A 19,916-nucleotide genomic window follows, 5' to 3' on the forward strand; every position below is an offset into this window, starting at 1 on the left:
AGCAGTTAAAGCTGGGAGTGTAGGACATCAGCCAAGTAGGGAGCTCCCCATCACTGAAAGTGATCATTGATTTCAGTTAAGTATTAGAAGGAAGCATCAGAATAAATTTAGGTCCTCATCTCTCACTGTGGTGGTTGTTAATGGTTATCTTGCTTCCAATCTGATGTTTTGCTAGTCTCTCATACATTGTGGAGTGTGGGAAGGTGGTGGGCTTGGGTAATGGAGAAAGGGAGGTAGATATTACAGGTAAATAAATGGCAGAGGAAAGGGACAGTTTCTTCCATTCTCATTCCTGGAAGCCTCAGCTCATTAACTCCTACGACTCAGAACTCAAGACTATAACCCTTACATTAATTCTGTTACAGGTACACAGGCTTTTATAGCTGTTCTAGGAACTAATCACCACTAACAGCATTACTTTGGAAAATGTATTCCAGATTTCCAATGACTGAGTTACAGATAACCTTACATAATTAGATCAAAACTACATAAATTTGCAACATTCCCTGTCATCTCCATCTTTTTTTTCCCCTCAACAAAATAGGAAGAATTTATTAGTATCAGGCCCAGTTGATGGCAACCTCTATAATGTCTAACAATTTTAAATTTTAAATTGTCTAACAATTTTTTTAAAAAAGTTAATTAGTAGATAAATGACCTAAAGTTTGGACTTCCTAAAATTATCTTCCTCAACCATTGCCAATACAATGCAAGTTGGCATAAAAGGTAAAATTAAGTTTGTAGATATTCTTTGTTCAAACAGAAAAAAGTGACTTTTAAATAATGGAAAAGATAGCTTAGAATTTCCTTCCCCTCACATGATAGATTCAGTGTAAGGACATTTCAAAATGACCCCCCTGTGATTCGAGTTATCCTTGAACTGTCTAACATTATGGTTTCACCATCCAGGAGGCTATTAAAGCCAGCTGAGTGAGGAGAGAGGCAGTCTCAATGACCAGGAGACAGGAAAGCTGCCATGTCATGACTTTGCTGCCATCAAGCAGACAAGCACCTAACACACATATAAACCCAGTACCAGCGGTAGAAATTGCAACACAAATATATTTCTCATGCAAAATAGGACAAATGATAAATATTTACATAATACAAATAAAGGGCTGAAATTTAAGCTTTCTTTTTTTGGGTACCATTATGATTATGTGATTTCGATGAGGGTTAACCACATAACTTGCAACTCTGAAAAACCATGATGAAGACAGTAGAAAATGTACTTTGGTAGAAACCCAGATGTGTGAAAGATTACTATGAAAACAGAAATGATAGAAGTATATTTTCTTATATATACTAAAGTGAAGACCCAAAAATGGTTTGTTGAAGTAGCTATCAACCAGATGTGAAATTATTTTTCTTTTGCTTTGGTTAAAACAGTCTAGGAATGTCAATCAATTTCCCTTCCACTAATAGCATATAAACAGTGACAGGACTACTTTAGGATGGAAAAAAACAACTGTTAAGAAATTAAATTAATTTTAAACTAAATTAAGCATTTTACCAATAAATATGTTTCTTAAAAGGTAGCATCTTCATCCTACAATCTTGGGTGCAACATATACACCATTTAAAAAATAAAATTTCTCCCACAGTAGTAATTATAGGTGTTAATGCAGCAAAATATGAAATGCAATTATTTTAATGTCTCTTAAAAAAACACCCTGGCAACCAAAAATAAATTTTAAATGTCAACATTTTTCTAAAATTGTACATTCTAAAATAATTGACTAATGCTTTATTATAGAACATAATTCAAACTATTATTGGTATTTCAATATATTCCTAAATAAATGGTTTAAAAAATTTTCATACACCAAAATTGGAACAGCATTTATAATTCTTACAGCTATGAAAAGGCAATCAACTCTACTTAAAATTGTAGCCAGTGATGAAATATACTTCAAAAACATAAACATTTGGTCTGACACTCTTTAATATTGGTTAACAACAGACTGATGTTTCTTGCTGATGGAAGTTATTTTATTCAATGTGCAAAAAAAAAAAAAAAAAAGTGCAGCTGTCTACTTTCCTTGAAATACGTAAGACCAATACTTCTATACTATTTACACACTTTAAAGATTTTAAATGTATTAATTTAAGTCACGATATTGCATCTCCGTTATGGATAAATCATGTGCTACAGAGAACCCAAAAGTTTGATAACAGTCTGTTACACAAATGTATCTGAGGACACATACCTGTTCTTGTCCTAATTTCAAAATCAATTAAAATTTATTTTGATCTAGGAAACCTTGGAATTATTGCATATGTGAAAACCTTGTCTCTGAGAGCCAGATTCCTATTCACTGTTTTCTAATCCTCTCAGCACTGGTCCACTCCACTAACCCCACTTAATTTCAGAGTGGTGATGCCCCAAATAAGGGGAATGAAGGAACTCAGCCACTAGATCACCAATATCCCTACGGATTTGTTCAGCCTTGGGGACTTGTTACCACATCTCTTGGGTTAGGTATGGTCAATCAAAATGGATGAAGAAACACTTTAGCAAAGCAACCATTCATTATTTGTCCACAAAAACTGTGAAAAAAACAGTGATAGAAAATTAATAAATCAATGCAAACCTAAGACCAGTCTACATTTCCAGGCCTCGTTTTCATACTTGTGCAGTGTTCTTGGTCAACCACCCACCAGTATTTTCTGCATCTACACGAAGTACTTTAAGTTACTAAAAATGCTGTTTTGACCGTAAGTCACATATAATTGTGATTAGGAAATCAATTTACCAATTATCACTCTGTGCAGTGTGTTCACCAGTGCAGCAAGTGCAGAGAGATACTAAAAATTGGAACAGAAGTCTCTCACTTCTGAACTGGACATAGGAGTCCTCAAATTAAAACCATAAAAAAAGAGAAGAGGCAGGACTTACTGGCAACATTAATACTAGACACCAGACAGGACAGTGAAACTGTTTGGTCAGAAACAAGGAACGTTATTTCCTTTAAAATTTTTAAAAATACCTAACCAGGCACTGCCTTAAGTCCAGTGAGTACACAATGTTCCGTAAGTTTTCAGAAAAAATAAAAAAAAATAATAATACAGTGACTGGTGTTCATTTATTACAAACAATGCAACCTCAGTCTCCACGGCTCAGGCAAAGTGTTCCCGTCCCATCAACTCTAGCTACAGGCTATTGTTTCCAACTGCTGCTCCGCTTCGGCGGCCATTGCTGCTGCCTGCAACTGTTCTGTCTCGCTTTGGATGGCACTGGGGGTAACCTGCTTCCTTTCACTGTGCATATTGTTCTCATGCCTTTTCAGATCAGACGCCTTGGCAAATGCCTTCGTGCATGAGCCACACACAAAAGGCTTTTCCCCTCTGTGTCTTCGTTCATGATCTTTGAGGTGGGACTTGTGTTTGAAGGCTTTGTCACACATATGGCATGCAAACGGCCTTTCATTACTGTGAACTCTCTCGTGCTTCTTTAGGTCTGGGGCACGAATAAATGATTTTCCACACACTTCACAACTGTAGGGCTTATACCCTGTGTGGATTTTTAGGTGTTCTTTCAGGTGGGCCTGTGTGGTAAAACCTTTTGTACACATTTCGCAAACAAATGGCCTGTCTGCTGTGTGGAGTTTTTCATGCTTCCTTAATCTGCCTTCGTCAGAAAATGTCTTACCACATGCCTGACAGGCAATCTGCTCCCGATGGTGGCCATAAAGTAAATACTCAAACTTCATGTCACTGGCAGCAGTTGTCCAGCCTGGTGTCTGTTCATCCTTTACTTCACTCATTCCATCATTAAATGTTAAGGCTTGAGGGGTCTGAGACCCCAAATCTTTCGATTCCGAGGCCTCCATGGATTCTACTTCCTGGCCGTAGCAATTTACTTTTCGAACTTCCTCACTCCCCAGTTCTTTCAAGATCGCTTCCTGAACCCTGAGTGTAGTTGTAGGCGACTTGCCATCCTCCTGACTAGGGGGTGTGCCTTCTACAGTGTCATCAGATGGACTGTCATCTTGATCTCCAATTTCCTCCACATCATCATCCTGAGCGTCAGCAGCATCTCCAATGGGGCGATTTATTTTGAGGCAATATTTAGTTTTTGACTGACCATTATTTTCATCAGGACTAGATACATCACGCTTCTGAGAACAGAGTTTATCCAAAAATCGGATACCAAGAATCTGACCTGATGACATCATTAAGTTAACATCTTCTTTTTTCACAGAAATCTTTGCTGTGTACATGTAGTTCAGGACCTCTTCAAATATATCAGAACGAAGAAAATCTATTTCTATTACTGAAGAGCTATCAACCTCAAGCTTCTTAAAAAGCTTTTTAAAGTAGGTGCTGCAGGCGGCAAGAACACATCTATGTGCTCTGAATTTCACATCTTCAACCACAATAGCAATATCACAAAATTCCCCTTCCAGGCGCTGTTCATTTAGTGTTTTCAGAAACAGAGTTTTATGATCATCGTCATTATATTTAATGGTTTCAGACATACTGATGAAAAACTCCTACAAAAAATTTTTAAAAAGAAAGTTGATAATTATGACAATATTTTTCCACATAGAAAATACAGGTAGATTTTCATTTTCTAATCAATTTTTGGTACCTAACAATTTCAGAAAGTCATTAAGAGGGGTTCAAGAGTATGAGTAGGAAAAAACATCCCAACTTAGGGACTTCCAAATTGTTATTTCTATTTATCTTCAGTTTACTAAATATTTGCCTAGTTATAATGATAGCCAACTTTTACTGAGTACATACTACATGCCCGGTATTGTTCTATGTGCTTTCCACCTCTTTGCGAATGTAAAGATCAAATAAACTATGAGATAGGTATTACTATCTCCATTTCATAGATGATGTTGGGAGCCTGCCCAATATTGTAGTTATTTAGTGGAGAGCTGGGACTTAAATCCAGGCAATCTAGCTCCAAAACCTGTGCTTCCTGACAAGTAGAGTTAATAAAGGCAAATAACTCAGTTTCAAGGTTTGAAAATAGTTCTGAGGCAAGCATCCATCAGTCATGTATGTTGTATCTAGTCTAATTTCAGAGAAAGATTTAGTAAAATAACTAACAGTGTTCAATGTTCTACTTCCTAGAGAGAAATGACAAGTCACTGTAGCAGAACTAGAAAGTTGGAATATTGGAATATTGCCAAAATATTCCATTTGCTGTTGTCTTCTAGCTTTTCCACACCAGTTTTGGGCCACTTCTGAATGAGGGTTAAGGTTTAATACGACCCTCAAAGATGAGCAGTTTCATTCCCTCTAGATGCCAATCTATCTGCCATCCAGACAAAAACGTCATCAAGATGGATGTATGTGACAAGTGCTATAGGTATTTTATAAGCAAAAGTAATTTAAAACTGGCACAAAAGACATCTGTCATAATGTCACAGAAAGTGACCTTTTAATAATGGATTCTATGTTTTCTTTTAAAAATATTGTTTGCCTTTCATTCCACAAGTATAAATGGGGGAGAAAGAGAAGTGCGAAAACATTATGTGTGTGTGTGTGTGTATACACACACACACACACACACACACACACGTATATATTTCTTAAAGCAAATACCAAACCATATTTTCAAGATTTAATATCCAAAGTTATAGTTACCATGAACAACTCAGGCTATTGTCTTAATGCTTGAAACACCAAATTCTTCAGATCAGAATAACTGATCAGGGGCGTGCCAGTCCTATAAGAGAAAAGGACACACAAGAATAAGATAGAGTCTTCCTCTACCCCAAATTCTAAATAAGAATGTTTTTTAAAAATAAACTTTCCTTTCTTATCCTGCCACTTGCACATGTACCCATTTTCAGGTTGGGAAGAGAGAGGAGGGCGGCTGGCAGCATCAGGTCCGGCACAGGGCAGACTTGAAGAACAGGGAAGGGCTGCAGCACTTGGAGTGTGGAGGGGCTGTGCGCAGAGTATGCGTTGGAAAGCCACTAAAGAATTTCTCCTCACAGAGACCATGTATAGCGATAGCTACACAGATTATCAGAAAAAGCCAGAAAGTGCCCCTCCCCCACCATTTCCTGCTAAGTATGTGGCCCTCCACATTTTTGTCTAGGCTCATATAGAGAGAGTATATAAATACAGAGAAAGTTACAGAAGCTCATATACCCAACAGCTAACATTGGAGGAGAGGGAACAGTAGCTGGTTTCTTCTTTCCACACTTCTGTACAATGTAGCACACATCATTTAAGCTACACTGGTCTCTAAGCCTGCAATTTGAGAAACCCCAGTGTTTTCACCTGTCTCCCTACAGAGAAGCTCCAAGAATTCCAGCTTTTTATTTTAAAATTTATTTTTATTGATTTTAGAGAGGAAGGAAGACGGAGAGAGAGAGAAACATCAATGAGAGAGAATCACTGATCGGCTACCTCCTACTGGGACTGAGCCTGCAACCTGGACATGTGCCTTGACTGGAATCGAACCCGGGACCTTTCAGTCCACAGGCCGACGCTCTATCCACTGAGCCAAACCAGGTAGGGCAGAATTCTAGCTTTTTAATTTGAACTCTTACCAGAGGGACTCCATCCTGCACACCAATGTCCTGAAAAATATAAAAAGTTTCTTCTACCGAACAGTGATCACACAGACTTCAACGTGGTAAGACCAAGGGACTGGGCTGCAATAGTCTGACCCGAAACTGTGGTGCAAGACGCAAACCAAGAGACCCAAGTCCCGAAAACCTGTTCCCTCTACAGAAGAGCCGACACGGCAACCAGTGTGCGGGCTGGGCACCATTAGTCTGGGGATGCTTCTCACCTTGTTCCTCACATGGAACCTGGCCTGTAGTCACCCCCAGAAGCAAGCGGCCGGGCCAAACTTCCCACCAGGTCCCACTCCCTGCCGCTGCCCGTAACTACCCTGGGGCTTGTGGGATAAAAGGGCAGGCCGTACCCATCAGTGTGCTGATGCCCCCCCCCCCCCTTTCTTTTGGCTAGGGTGTTATTTGGCTCTCTCTCTCTCTCTCTTTCTCTCTCCTCTCTCCCCACGCCCTCTCCCGACCACCTTTTTTCTATTGAGATGTTCCAATGGCTAAGTTCAGGTGAGTCAAACTGGAAGATACCCATTGCCAGTCGGTGCAGGTGGTGAGCCCTGTAGCCCTAACTGCTCCTCCCTAACAAAGCTGCCCTTAATGAAGGTTCTCCAAATCGCTGGCGCGCCGGGCGCCCTGACGGAGCAGGGAGCGGGAGCTCGAGCAAAGCCGAACTTACATAAGTAGCGGCAGCCGCCTCCCTGCCCCTGAACGGCCGCGACAATGGCGGCGCCCGACTTCCCTGTCCAAAGCGCGCAACTTGGAGACGGGGAGATAGAGAACCGAGCGCAAGAGCCATCGAGGAGCCTTCGGGGTTCCTCCAAGCCACGCTCGCACTTCTGTCTGGGAGGTGGGGGGCTGGAGAGGGCCGTCTGAATTTCTTCCCCAACTCCGGCCTGGGAGCCGGGAGGTGAAGGGGCCCCTTTCCCTTTCATCATCGGGCTTCCCGCGCGGGCGGCAGGCCTCGGCTCCGAGCGCGGGCGGCAGAGCCCGCGGCGGTCCCGGCGGCGGCGAGCGGGAGCGGGCGTGTGGCCGGTCTCCGCAGCCCCGCGCCGCGCCGCGTCCCGTGCCGCCCGCGAGCCCCGAGCTCGCGCCCCGCGCACTCCCCGGCCGGCTCGCGCCGGGCCCTCCCCCGCCCTCCCGCGGCCGGGGGCGGGGGCGGCGCGCGGCCGGCTTCCCGAGCTCGGCGGGCGCACCCGGGAGTGCGAGCGCGAGGGTCCCGGCCCCCTCCGCAGGCAGCGAGGGGGAGGTGCGGCGGGGTCCCCGGCTCGGAGGGGCGGCGCCCGGCGGGCCGCACTCGGCGCCGGGCTCGGGGCCGTCTCCGCCCTCACCGCGGAGGTGCGAGCGAGGACGGCCATGAACTCCGCCGCCAGGCTCGGCGAGCGCGCGCGCGCGGGGCCGCCCGGCTGCGGTCCCAGCCAGCTCGCCGCCTGCGCAGCCCCCAGAACGCCTGGTCCAGCCCCGGCCCACGCCCGTCCCCGCTCGCACCGCGCCGCCGCCGGCCGCCCGCACATCCTGGAGCTGGCTGGTGCCCGGAGCACGGCGAGAGCGCGCTTCCGGGCCGCCCCGCCAGCCGCCCGCCGCCCCCGTGCCCGCCTCGCGGATGGCCCGGGCCCCTTCCGCACCCCCGGCCCGCGCTTACCTGCAGCCTGGCACAGCCACAGACACTCGCCGTGGGCTCCCCACGCTCGCTGCACGCAGGCCGGGGACGGGATGGACGCGGGGCGCGGGGGCACGGTGGGTGGCAGTGTGTTTTGGATTTTTTTTTTTTTTAGAGTTTGGGGAGAGGGCGGGGTGGGGGGGAACCGTGCACGTCCCTGATGGTAGCAGCCCTCCTCCAGCACGAGCACAGAATGTCTAGCCGGCCTTGAAAACCCCCACCGGCACCCCCCCTTCCCGTGCATGCGCGGTGCGGGCTAGGGGGAAGGCGCGCCGCCGGCTTGCGCAGGCACGGAACCAGACCGGGCCTCTAAATTGGCGAGCCCGGAAAGGGTTAATCCGGGACCTTGCGACGCTTTCGTTGAAGTCTACGGGGCCGCCCCCGGAGGGCTCTGGCCTGCGCACGCGCGCGCACGCGCGCGACTTGGGGCGCGCGGAGCCCGCGCGCGGGAGAAGGGGAGGGCGGGACAGGGGCGGGGCTTCGGGAGCCGAGGAGCGTATGCACGAGCGCGGCTCCCGGGCACCCGCCCCGCTTGGAGCTCCCGCCTTCCGCTCCGACGAGAGCTCCCGCCGGCTCCCAGTGCCGGGGACGCGGGAAGCCGGCGTTCCCGTGCGTGTGTGTATGCTCGTGCGTGGAGCAGTACAGCCCTCGGGCGCGCGCACGCCGGCGCTGCGGCTGCGGGCTTCGCCCTGGGCTACGGGGCGAACGCCCAGGGCACCGTCGCCCTCCGCGCACACGGGCAGACACCGAGGCGCGCGCGCCCGGGTGTTGGGTCCTGGCTGTCGTCGCTGCTGCGTTCTGTATATCGGGAAATGGTAGGCGGGCGCTCAATACACGTTTGCAGAACAAATGAAAAAAATGACCTTTCATATGGGTTGTAGAGGTCTATCCCAGTCACCCAGGAGAAAGCGCTCACCCCAAAGCTCTGTATCCAGCCAAGCCCGCGCCCACCTTCCAGCAACTGCCCGGACACACGAGGCAAAATCCATGGCGCTGGAGGCCCTAGCGCGCCCCGCAGGGCTGCGCCCGCACCGCATTTCGTTTGCAGCTCCCTCGGAGGGCTCGGAGAACGCAGCGCTACTCTGACATCCAAGTTCCGCGAAGTCATGGCTCCATTGCTGTTGAAACCCTGTGTCCTTCTCCCCCGAGGCGGCGGCTGGGCTGTGCCCGGCACTGAGACCTGGGCAGTGCCCCCGGCTCCCACGTTTTCTGCTCACCGAAATACTGGACGCATCTCCTTAGCTTACGCTGCTTTATCACAGTCCTTTTAGCAGCGTTTCAGAAAAACACGTGTGATTTAACATGTGAAAATTAGAGTAGGACCTTCCCCCAGGGCTTGCGTGAAGAATACGAGATATAATGCCGGTTACAGAAACGTTGCGAACATTTACGAAATGATATTATGATTTCTGTATTAAATTCTAAAGAAATTCTATTTGGCCTCAGCTGACTTTGTAATATTAACTGACAAATTTCAATGTTTCACAATGTGTTTTTATACACATTTTCTTTGATATTCACGGAGGTTAGTAGGTGTATTGAATGATAGAACAGACATATCCTCTTCAAATACGGGGTACATTTGTTTAACTTCTCTAAACCTCAGCTTCTTGGTCTCTGAGATGAAGATAAGGGGAGTTGTGCGGATTAAATAAAATAATGCTCATGTAAGTGCTTAGTTCAAATATTAGCTCAGTGGTGTTAAATGACCTGCTCACTGCACGGATGGTTGATTTAAGTGTAGGAGCAGAACAGACAAAATTTATGTTCATAGTTGACAACTTTGTGGTCGTGTTCCCTCTGACACCATGGCTGGACCTATTTATTTCAATCCTGTCTATGTTTTGTGTTCATATAGTGTTATGTGATCGAGCAATAAAACTGTCATTGCATTTAGCAGTGTACGGACATGACTAGCACTTGGTTACAGCTCACTGTCTGCTGCTGCTCCTCCTTCTCCCATACCACACAGTTGCAGAGGTTTATATACTCTTTCTGCATATCTTCATTATCTGTCTATTATGTAAGCAGCCTTATTGCATATAGCTAGGTGAAGTCTCCCCAGGATTTGACTAATCTGATTAAATTAAAACAGTTCAGAAGAGTTCTCAAGCACTAGAATGCATTTCTCAAGTGACAGATTCCTGACATCTTGATTTTGCATCTATTAACCTCCTCATGTGTTTTATGCTCATGTCACATAAGGTCTTCCTGGACAAGTCTTGCTTCAGGAGGATCATGGGGATGAGTCTAAATTAGAGGGGCGACTCCAAAGGAAGGAGGAGAGAGGGTCGAGGAACCACAAAGAAAGGGCTTGACCTCGACCTGGCATCTTGCCGGGTCACCAGCGTTAACAGCACTGTGCAGCATCCTTTAGCCATAAATAAATATCGTCTGACAGATAAGTGACAGCCTACAAGTTAATACCACAGAGAGGTATAAGGGAAACATTTTTTTTTTAAATCTGCATAACTGGATAAAAATAGTACCTACCTTATAGGGTTAATTAACTCCATACATAGTTATGAGTATTCATTTTGTCCCAGGCATTTGGGCACTGTGGGTACAGCAGCGAATAAACATACAAATATTCTCACCTGGGAGGCAGACAAGAAGCAAATAAATAATTTAAATATATATTATGTCAACAAGTGATAAGTGCAATGGAGAAAAATATAGCAGGGGAAGGTAATAGGAATCCTGGAAATATGGGTGAGCAATTTGACGTAGAGCCATTTGAGAAGGTAGCATTTAAACAGAGACCTGAAGGGGGCTGTGGGGCCAGTCAGGGGAAGGTCATGACGAGAGAAGCCCTCTAGGGGGAAAGAACAGCAAACACAAAGGTCCTGTAGCAAAGCATCCCTTTGTGTTGAAGAAACAGCAAAGACAAGTAGAAGAAAGACGTGTCAAGAAGACACCTCCCCAGTGCCACTCTGCATCAACCTAGATGGCACATGACAGTGTAGCAGGTTTTGTTTTCTACTGCGATGCTATGTTTATGTTTTTTGAAAATGAAATGCCCAACACACTCTAACAAAGATTTTATATGTTTCTGGACAAATTTTAGCATGGTTTAAGGGATTCCTGGAATTCAAATCTTCTAAGAGTAAGGGGGAGTGCAGAGGCGGGGAGGCAGAGGGGGTGGAACATGAGTAATGTAGTAAAATGACCTGAGAGTCACAGCTAGGGACTTCTGTAGAGAAAGGAGAGGGAAGGTTTTGAAAGGAGGGCACTTGCTCCACTCCCAGAAGGAGTAAACACAGTCACACTGGAGAGGGTTACAGGGAGTAATGTTCTCCTGGGAGGGCCAGGATTCCAGTAGACCCCTGAGAGGAGTCCTTGTCAACCTTGGCTCTACGTAGTAATTACCCGGGGAGCTTTAAAGATGCCAGCCCTGGAGTCCCACCCTCAGTGATTCTGGTTAATTGCTTTGGGGTGTGGCCCAAGTTATCAGCAGATACGACAGCTAGCTCCCCAGGTGATTTTAAGGTACAGTCATTGTTGGAAACCACTGCCTTGTAGCAAGAAGGTGAGGGGACCTTTCTGGGACATTTGAGGTGTTGAGAGACATACATAAAATGATATCTTTAAGATACTAACACAATTTCTGATGCATAGTCAGAGATTGTCTTCCTTTTTTAGACTCGAATGCTTAAATACTGGCTTAAGAAGATGACATTTTTTCTGCAGGATGGGATCTTGGGTGGCATTTGTTCTGTAGGATGGGATCAACATTAAATGGATAAGAACAGCTCAGCAGAATTCTTTATTCCATCAGATGATATCTTTATAGAAACCCTCCATCTTTCCATGGTCATTCCAAAGTTATGTCTAGAAATTAGTCTTTCCTTATCTTCGTTCATGCTTTAAAAATGAGTCTATAGATGAGGGCAAAGTAAGTAGAAGATTCATTCCCTCCTCATAATTAGTTTGAGAATCAAGTAGATTTGTCTGCATAACTAGCCAGAAAATTGGACCTATATTCCAGTTTTTTGGGGGATGAATAAGCAAAGCATGAACTTAGGATAATAAAAGTAACAGATGACCCTAAGTATTACATGACTATCTCTATGATTAGGGAACAAGCTAATATATTTTCCTATACTTCTCTTATCTGTTATTAATAGAAGTTATAGTCTCAATCTCCAGCTAAAAGAGAAACAATTCAACAAGAGTTCTAAGAAATTCATAAAGACACATAGATCTTTTCAGAGCTAATATTTAAACTACTTAAGTAACTAGAAAAAGAAATGATCAGACATGTCATCAGCTTCTCATTATTGTCTTCAATATAGTAAAACTGTTTATATTTCTAAACAGACCTTTTTGGAAATTCCCCATTGGCATACCTCATCTTATTGCATTTTGCCTTATTGCACTTCACAGATATTGCTTTTTTTTTGCCTTTTCTTTTTCCTTTACAAATTGAAGGTGAGACCATTTACCCTATGACTCACTTTATTGCTACACTTTCTTTTTTGTGGTGGGCTAGAACCAAACCCACAATATCTCCAAGGTATGCCCATACTATGTTTATTTTGAAAAAGTTATTTATAAAATTTTATTGTTTGCAAAATAGTGTTTAGAATAATTTAAATGAATACTCAAGGGGAAATGTGCAAGTAAAAAATAAATTCTTTTAAAAAGTAGAGCAGTTAGGTCTGCTCACATTTCTTAACCAAGGGAGCTATACATTTCAAAATTCCCATCCCAGGAAGGTGTATATTGACTAATATGTTAGTCTGACCTCTGCAGAGGATACTATAAGCCAGCACTAGAGCAGTGTTCCACAAAAAAAAAAAAAAAAAAAAAAAAAAAAAAAAAAAAAAAGATAACTAGATTTGAAGTTTCTATTTTTCAATAAACCTTTAATTTTGGAATAGTTTTAGATTTATGGAAAAGTTGCAAAAATAGTACACAGTGCTCCTGTGTACCCTTCCACCTGGTTTCCCCATGGTTAACATATTGCGTTACTGTGGTACATTTACCCACACTAAAAAACTGACATTGGTGCATCACTATGAACTAAACTCCAAACTTTTCTTTGGATTTCATCGGCTTTTCCATTACTGTTCTCTGCTCCAGGATCTAATGCAGGGTCCCACATTGCATTTAGCTGTCGTGTCTCCCATTCTCTTCTGGTCTGTGACAGCTTCTCAGCCTTGCCTTGGTTTTCATGACTTTGGCAATCCTGAGGCGTACCGGCCAGGTATCCTGAAGAATGTTTTTCCAACCTGGTTTGTCTGATGTTTTTCTCACGATTACATTGGGGCTCTGGGATTTTGGAAAGACGACCACAGAGCTGAAGTGTTCCTCTCGTCATATCATCTAACTATTTTAAAGTCACTAAGTTTGAATTAGATAAACTCTAAAATCCTTTCCAGTTCTAAAATGCAATGATCATATCTTTTATAGAGCCTGCTATTTTTCAAAGTAAAGATATATATTCCAGTTTTGTAAGTTTTGGTCCATAATTTCAATCAGCGATAAGCAGGGAGGAAACACCGCATAACCAACACATCAACTGCAGAAGATTCACTTCATACTTTTGTCACAAGCCATGTGCTTCGTATGGATCTCTAGCGTTTACAGGTTTATGACAGATTTGACAGATTTTACAGATATCCCTATCCTCAGCTAAACTTACCCATCAGAGGTAAAGATATCAGTAGGACAAGCATATTTTCAAGTAAAAGAAAACAAATTAAAAAAAGTTAAAAACTAGAAATGTATTCAATTATGGGGATAGCAAGAATAAGGAAGACACTTCTAGTTCTAGGCATCCATGATTCCTTGTGTGAGAACCGGAAGTAAAGTTGGAGAAGAAAGATGGATAAAGAGAGGAGAGGAGAAAGAAGAGGAAACTGCTGGTGAGCAGGCCAACCATTTTATTAAAGTGATTTGTGGTTGCTTTATTTTCTTTTATGGTCCATCAATATTATATTTATAGAGCAATTGGGATTTACCAGATTTGGAAATTAATATTAAAGTGATTTCATAGTGAATATAATATTAAGTACACCCAACGTTGACACTAAAAGCCAACATTACATTTGCTTTGCATTTGTGTGATGCTTTACATTCATTATTCAATTTGAACTTTGCAGTAGCTCTGTACATTTCCATTTGAGAAGGGAAGGAGTAGAGGGCTAGGTAAATTGTTATAGGATTTGAAATACAGAAGCCCTTTTTTTAATGGGCCTACACCCTTATTTGACAGATGAAAAGACAGATACCTTGAGATGTTAAAACTAGCACTCATAGCTAGTTGTTGGTAGAGCATGGTAATAATCTCTGCTCATCTAGTCCTCCAGGCCTGCTGGCTGGCTTCTTTGGAGTAAACAGCGAATGCCTGCACAGTACTTCTCATGAATCAGGAGTTGTTCTAAGCACTTCAGCTACATTAACTCATTTATCCTCACAACACCCTATGAGGTAGGTCTCCCCATTGACAAGTGATGAAACTGGAGCACATAGACATTAAACAATTTCCCCAATGTCATGCTGCTAGCAAATGGCAGGCTAAAGATTTGAACCCAGATTGTCTTGCTCCAATGTCTGTTAACCACCACACCAATGGCCCTAACTCAGATGATGACTTCCTTGCTTCTTCATTTCATTTTCTTTTATGAATAGAACACTTTAGACTGTTGTTATTTACTCAAGGACTCATAAGAGCCTCACACGGGTAGGTGAAAAATCAACATGGAGGTGATTTTCCCAAGCTGAGCTGAAATAATATTGCTCTCTTGGGACAGTTCGTGCAGCTTCCTTAGGCGGGTCCCTTCCACTTCTGCCTTCACAGGGCATTGAAAAGAGGATCCTGCTTCAATCCAGCCACTCACTCCACAGTACATGCTGAGCATCTACTATGCATAACGGATTGGGAATATAGGCATGAGCAAGACAGACACAATCCTGCTCTCATGGATATTATAATTCAGTTATGGTGGGAGGTGGGGAATTAGGGATGATAGAGGTAAATTTTTCTCACAATATGAGAGCAAAGGGATCGGTTGTTGAAAACAAAAGATGTAGCAGATCATCACTATGAATAAAGTCATCCCCAGTAACTAATAAGCACACAATTAAATATTAGGTAGGGTCCTGGTAATGTTTTAGAAAAGAAGCAGTCATGATTTTGTACAGTAATAATGGCCAATACAATTCATGAAGGTCTATAAGATCCGCTTCATGTCCAACAGCAACATGACTGCTAATATTCCATTAAAAAAAACCTGTTTCCAAGGTTTGTTTAATATTTTTTCATAGGGAAAGTGCTTTAGCATATCTGTATTTGATAGAAAGCAAATTGCAAAATGTTTGAAATTAAATGAGGAGATACATTCTTTTCTGGCCCCAAACAATTCTGTATCCCCCAAAGACAAAACTTTCCACACATACCTTCCAATGTCCTCGTAACCTCTGGAAGTTGAAAATATTTTAGTACTGAGATTTAAGCCTGAAATAATTCTTCTATTTTTATCTGCGGACAAGAGGGAGATTATATCTTCTTTAATAGCATAAGGTCCATGGAATGGAATATATCTGATAATTATCTTTAAAAATCTTCACATAGAATGCTAATTTTATCTTGAACCTTAAATCCAGCTAATAGGCATGCATTCCTACTATTTAGAAAGTATTATTTATGGTTCTGCTATAACTTTAAGAGTAAGCAATTAGGCAGTAAATAGAAGCAATTATTTAGTCTTCTAGTCAGCATTTTAAAATTTATGCTGACTCATAAATGTCTTGATATGGTCACATCAAGCCAACTCTTCCTTAATTTGCATGTAAGTCAGAGGAAGGAATTATGACTCTGAAATCATAGCAGAAAATCTTGACTTTAGCTTTGGTGACCCCACAGGGCATCCACTGATGGCTGGGTTGTCATTTGTTCATTTTTGCCTTTGCTATTATTTTCTCCCCACACAAATTGCTGGTCAAATGTTTCTGGAAGCAGCATGGTTGTTTTCACTTGCAATAACTCGCTGTTGGATGCCTACAGTTCTTTTGCTGTCAAATTTAGTAACTTGGTCAGATTTGCTATAGCTCCAGTCACAAGTAAATCGGCGCTTCATGTGAAATTTCTTCATTTTTATTGTCAAGTTGTTAAATGCAATCTAGACTCATAATATGATTTAGTTCCCTGCCAAGTAGAAAGGACAATAATCAAGTGTATCCAGAATCATTATAGTCACCATAACAGCCAGACTGAACTAGAATTCAAATTATTTCTGGAATCCTTTATGCATCCCAAGCCCTTCCTTCTCTCACACTTGCTAGTCTTAGACGAAGAAAGTTGCCTTTAGTTGAGGCAGTCATAATTTCTTCATACAGTGCCATGAAGTGAATATTCTCATCCATATTCCACCTGGGTCCCCTACATGTACAAAACGCTGTCAGGCTGGGAGAGTCAATATTTCAAAAACGGAGAAAGCAAGATGCGGAAGCTAAATGATTTATCCAGGATGATGCAGGTAACACGTGCCCCTACTGATGCTAGAAACGTCTGCCTCCGTGATTATTGCTCCAGACTTTATACTCCCTTCAAGGAACCAAATAAAATAAGGTTAGAAAATGTGATATGCTTGACAATTCACCAAAGGATCTCATCACTGGAATAGATAAGCAAATGTGACCTTCTATTTGTTTCTGTTTCTTAAAAAAACCTGTGATCTTTTATATTTTATTTAATGTTGGTAGTTCCTTAGGGTTTTCTCCACTCCTTTAACCAATTATATTTGATAAAGATGCCCTTTGGCCCAACATCGCTTTTTTCTTTCAGATAATGAAAATAGTATGAGATATGTTATTTCCTTTACCCACAGAACTATGTGTTAAAACTATGAAAGACCTAAGAGTCAAAATTATTTTAGCCTAGGTATTGGTTTATTCCAACAATATGTACTGTTCTAGGGAGTGATAGTTTAGGAATGAGTATGATTTGAAGTTATTCGTGGGCAGAGGGTGTCTGAAACTGAGAACCAGGCAGATCCATCTACTTTGACCCTAACCAGCCCTAAAGTAAATTGTTTAAAGAAATTGGGTCCCAATGATTACAGAGGGGAAATTTTTGAAGTATGTCCATATTCAAGTGGAAAAAAAAAAAAGAAAAAGCCCAGCCAAAAGAATCGTGGACTGATTGACGTGATAACTATAAATTGAACAAATATTATTATTACTTTTTAGGCACTTAGGTGTAATTTATTTAAAACACTAATACTTCATATATTATTTTTAGCAAGTACTTTATAAAATTCAAATATATCTAAATCAAATAAAATAGCAGATGTGCACCAATATCATATCCATCACAGGCTTCTTTTTAATTCTTGCTTTAAAATATATACATAATTTTCCATTCCCAGTAGTAAAACATGGCTTTTTTAAGCTTTTAAAAAATATTTTATTAAATGTATTGGAAAATATGGTTTTAAAATATTTTTTTTGAGCAAAAAATATTTCTAAAAGGGATCAAGACTCAAACTCAGGAGGAACTAAGGCAGTGGAAGGAATCATAATGTGAAATTCTTTAAAGAAAAATGTATTAACTTTAAATAATTGTGCCTATGTTACACATAATTTAAAAAACCACACCTTATGCTTAATAAAAAAGAAGAAGATGAGCTTAGAAAGTTTGTCAGCCTAGGTTTGAAGCTCAATTCTGTTACCATTTGTGTGACCAAAAGGCACGACCAAAATACTCTCCCAACCACCTCTTCCAATTGCAGTGAGGTTTTAAAGGATAATGAAATCAGTGTATGCATAGTGCCTGGCACAGTGAAGGTAATCCACAAATGTAAATTCATTTCCTTTGATATGATCACATTCTGTCTCCTGTGAGCACTTAAGTTACATATTTACAGTGCACTGCAATGATGGCCAAGGAAATAACAGGTACAAACAAGGTTAAGATGAATTCAATGCATGTCCTCTAAATATAATATTTATCTGGTACAACATCTGTGTCAGCAGGATGAATTTAGATTAAAGCATACAGAATCTCCTGGGATAAAAAAATCTCTTAGGCCGAAACCGGCTTGGCTCAGTGGATAGAGCGTTGGCCTGCGGACTGAAAGGTCCCAGGTTCGATTCCGGTCAAGGGCATGTACCTTGGTTGCGGGCACATCCCCAGTAGGAGATGTGCAGGAGGCAGCTGATCGATGTTTCTCTCTCATCGATGTTTCTAACTCTCTATCTCTCTCCTTTCCTCTCTGTAAAAAATCAATAAAATATATATTTAAAAAAAAAAATCTCTTAGTAATTTATGCATACAATTAGCTGAAACCTTACATTTAGAAAATTGTGAAAAATACAGAGATTCCTTCAATTCAGTGCCACAGGCTCACTCCAAAAGGATGCATGAACTTAGTATAACCTGTTAGTCTCCATTCACTCATTTATTAGTGAAACATTTATTGAGTTCTTATTATTCCTGGAGTCTGGTTAGTTTCCAGGTAGAGAAGCAACCACAAGTTACAATGGGCATTCCTGCATTAGAAAATGTCTCCAGCTGATATGGAGGGAGGCTTCAAAAAAACCTGGGATCCATGTAATTTCAAATAGACCAGCAAATGCTTAGCTGTTTCATGACAGGTGTCAGGAAGGAGGAAATGGCCTCTTCAGTTCAGTGTCCTGTGTAATTTCTCCCAGACTTCAGGGCTTACATATCTATGGTACCCCTGGGAAAATGACATCCCCCCCCCCCTTTGAATAGGAATATTGCTTCAATACATCCAAATACTTTTATGTATTTTAAAAAGTCCTAACGAGCCCAGGCCAGATGGCTCAGCTGGTTGGAGCATTGTCTCTTAGGCCAAAAGGTTGTAGGTTTGATCTGTGGTCAGGGTATGTATGGGAGGCAACCAATCTCTCTCTCTCTCTCTCTCTCTCTCTCTCTCTCTCTCTCTCTCTCTTTAAAATCCATAAAAACATATCCTCAGGTAAGGATTAAAAAAAGAAAAAAAAGAAAAGACCTAACGAGCATCCAAGAAGGAAACAGCTTCCACAGGAATAAGGTCAAATACATGGGGTTGGTGATTGCCCTAAATGATATTTCCTGAAAGAAGAAATGTAATTTTAACCTTTCTTCTTTTGAGGCAGAGTAAGTGAACTACACACATCATAAAATGTACTTCCTTTACAAGGAGGAAAGACTGTGATCCTATTTTTGATGCACATAAAATACAAAATCCAAAATCCATTCTTCTGATCAGGATGAGGGGTGGGGTGGGGGATCATTCTTCAACATTTCAATTCTCACGCAATGAAATCCAAAGGTTTGTCGAATCTGCCTTTTCCATTCATGTGCTGCCTGCACTTCCTCTTTGGATACACATTTATGGCAGAGGCATTTGACTCTGATTTTAATCATGACCATCAAGGTTAAGAAAGCCTTAGGTCGCCATGCCTCTATTTTATAGAAAAGGAAACAGACCCAGAGAAGCAGAGACTTGCCAAGATCACATACGTTCGTAGCTCGGAGCAGCCAAAAGTGGGACGGGGCTGGCTTTGGGGCAAAGACCTCACTGCCTCTGGAGCAGGGAGTATCTTGGTGAAATCAGCGTTTGTTTCCTTCAACTGGTTTTAATTCCCCCTTAGAAAGCCACAGGATAAAGTAAATGCACGAAGGATCAAGGAGTGGTAGAGATGCTTACATGCCAATGCTGCCTTTGTGCAATATTTAAAATTATGAGTTACAAAGCCTAAAA

General features: G+C 42.2%; 1 protein-coding gene across 3 annotated transcripts; it reads right to left on the reverse strand.

The window, feature by feature from the left end:
* Positions 1-1,641: 1,641 nt before the first annotated feature.
* On the reverse strand, positions 1,642-8,424 carry ZBTB14 (zinc finger and BTB domain containing 14). Of its 3 annotated transcripts, XM_081097418.1 has the most exons (5): positions 7,219-7,598; positions 6,522-6,551; positions 5,771-5,910; positions 5,605-5,686; positions 1,642-4,496 (listed from the first exon to the last, which is right to left on the reverse strand). In XM_081097418.1, exons 4-5 carry the CDS (start codon positions 5,605-5,607, stop codon positions 3,150-3,152), a joined length of 1,350 nt encoding a protein of 449 aa, XP_080953544.1. In that variant the 5' UTR covers positions 5,608-5,686; positions 5,771-5,910; positions 6,522-6,551; positions 7,219-7,598; the 3' UTR covers positions 1,642-3,149. The 3 variants fall into 3 exon arrangements, with proteins under 3 accessions (XP_080953544.1, XP_080953546.1, XP_080953545.1); XM_081097420.1 differs by lacking the exon at positions 5,771-5,910 and having other exon boundaries at positions 7,219-7,640; XM_081097419.1 differs by lacking the exons at positions 5,771-5,910; positions 6,522-6,551; positions 7,219-7,598 and adding an exon at positions 8,182-8,424.
* Between the last annotated feature and the right edge of the window lie 11,492 nt (positions 8,425-19,916).

Source organism: Myotis nattereri, assembly GCF_964212035.1.
Source record: "Myotis nattereri genome assembly, chromosome: 8".
Taxonomy (NCBI): Eukaryota; Metazoa; Chordata; class Mammalia; order Chiroptera; family Vespertilionidae; genus Myotis; species Myotis nattereri.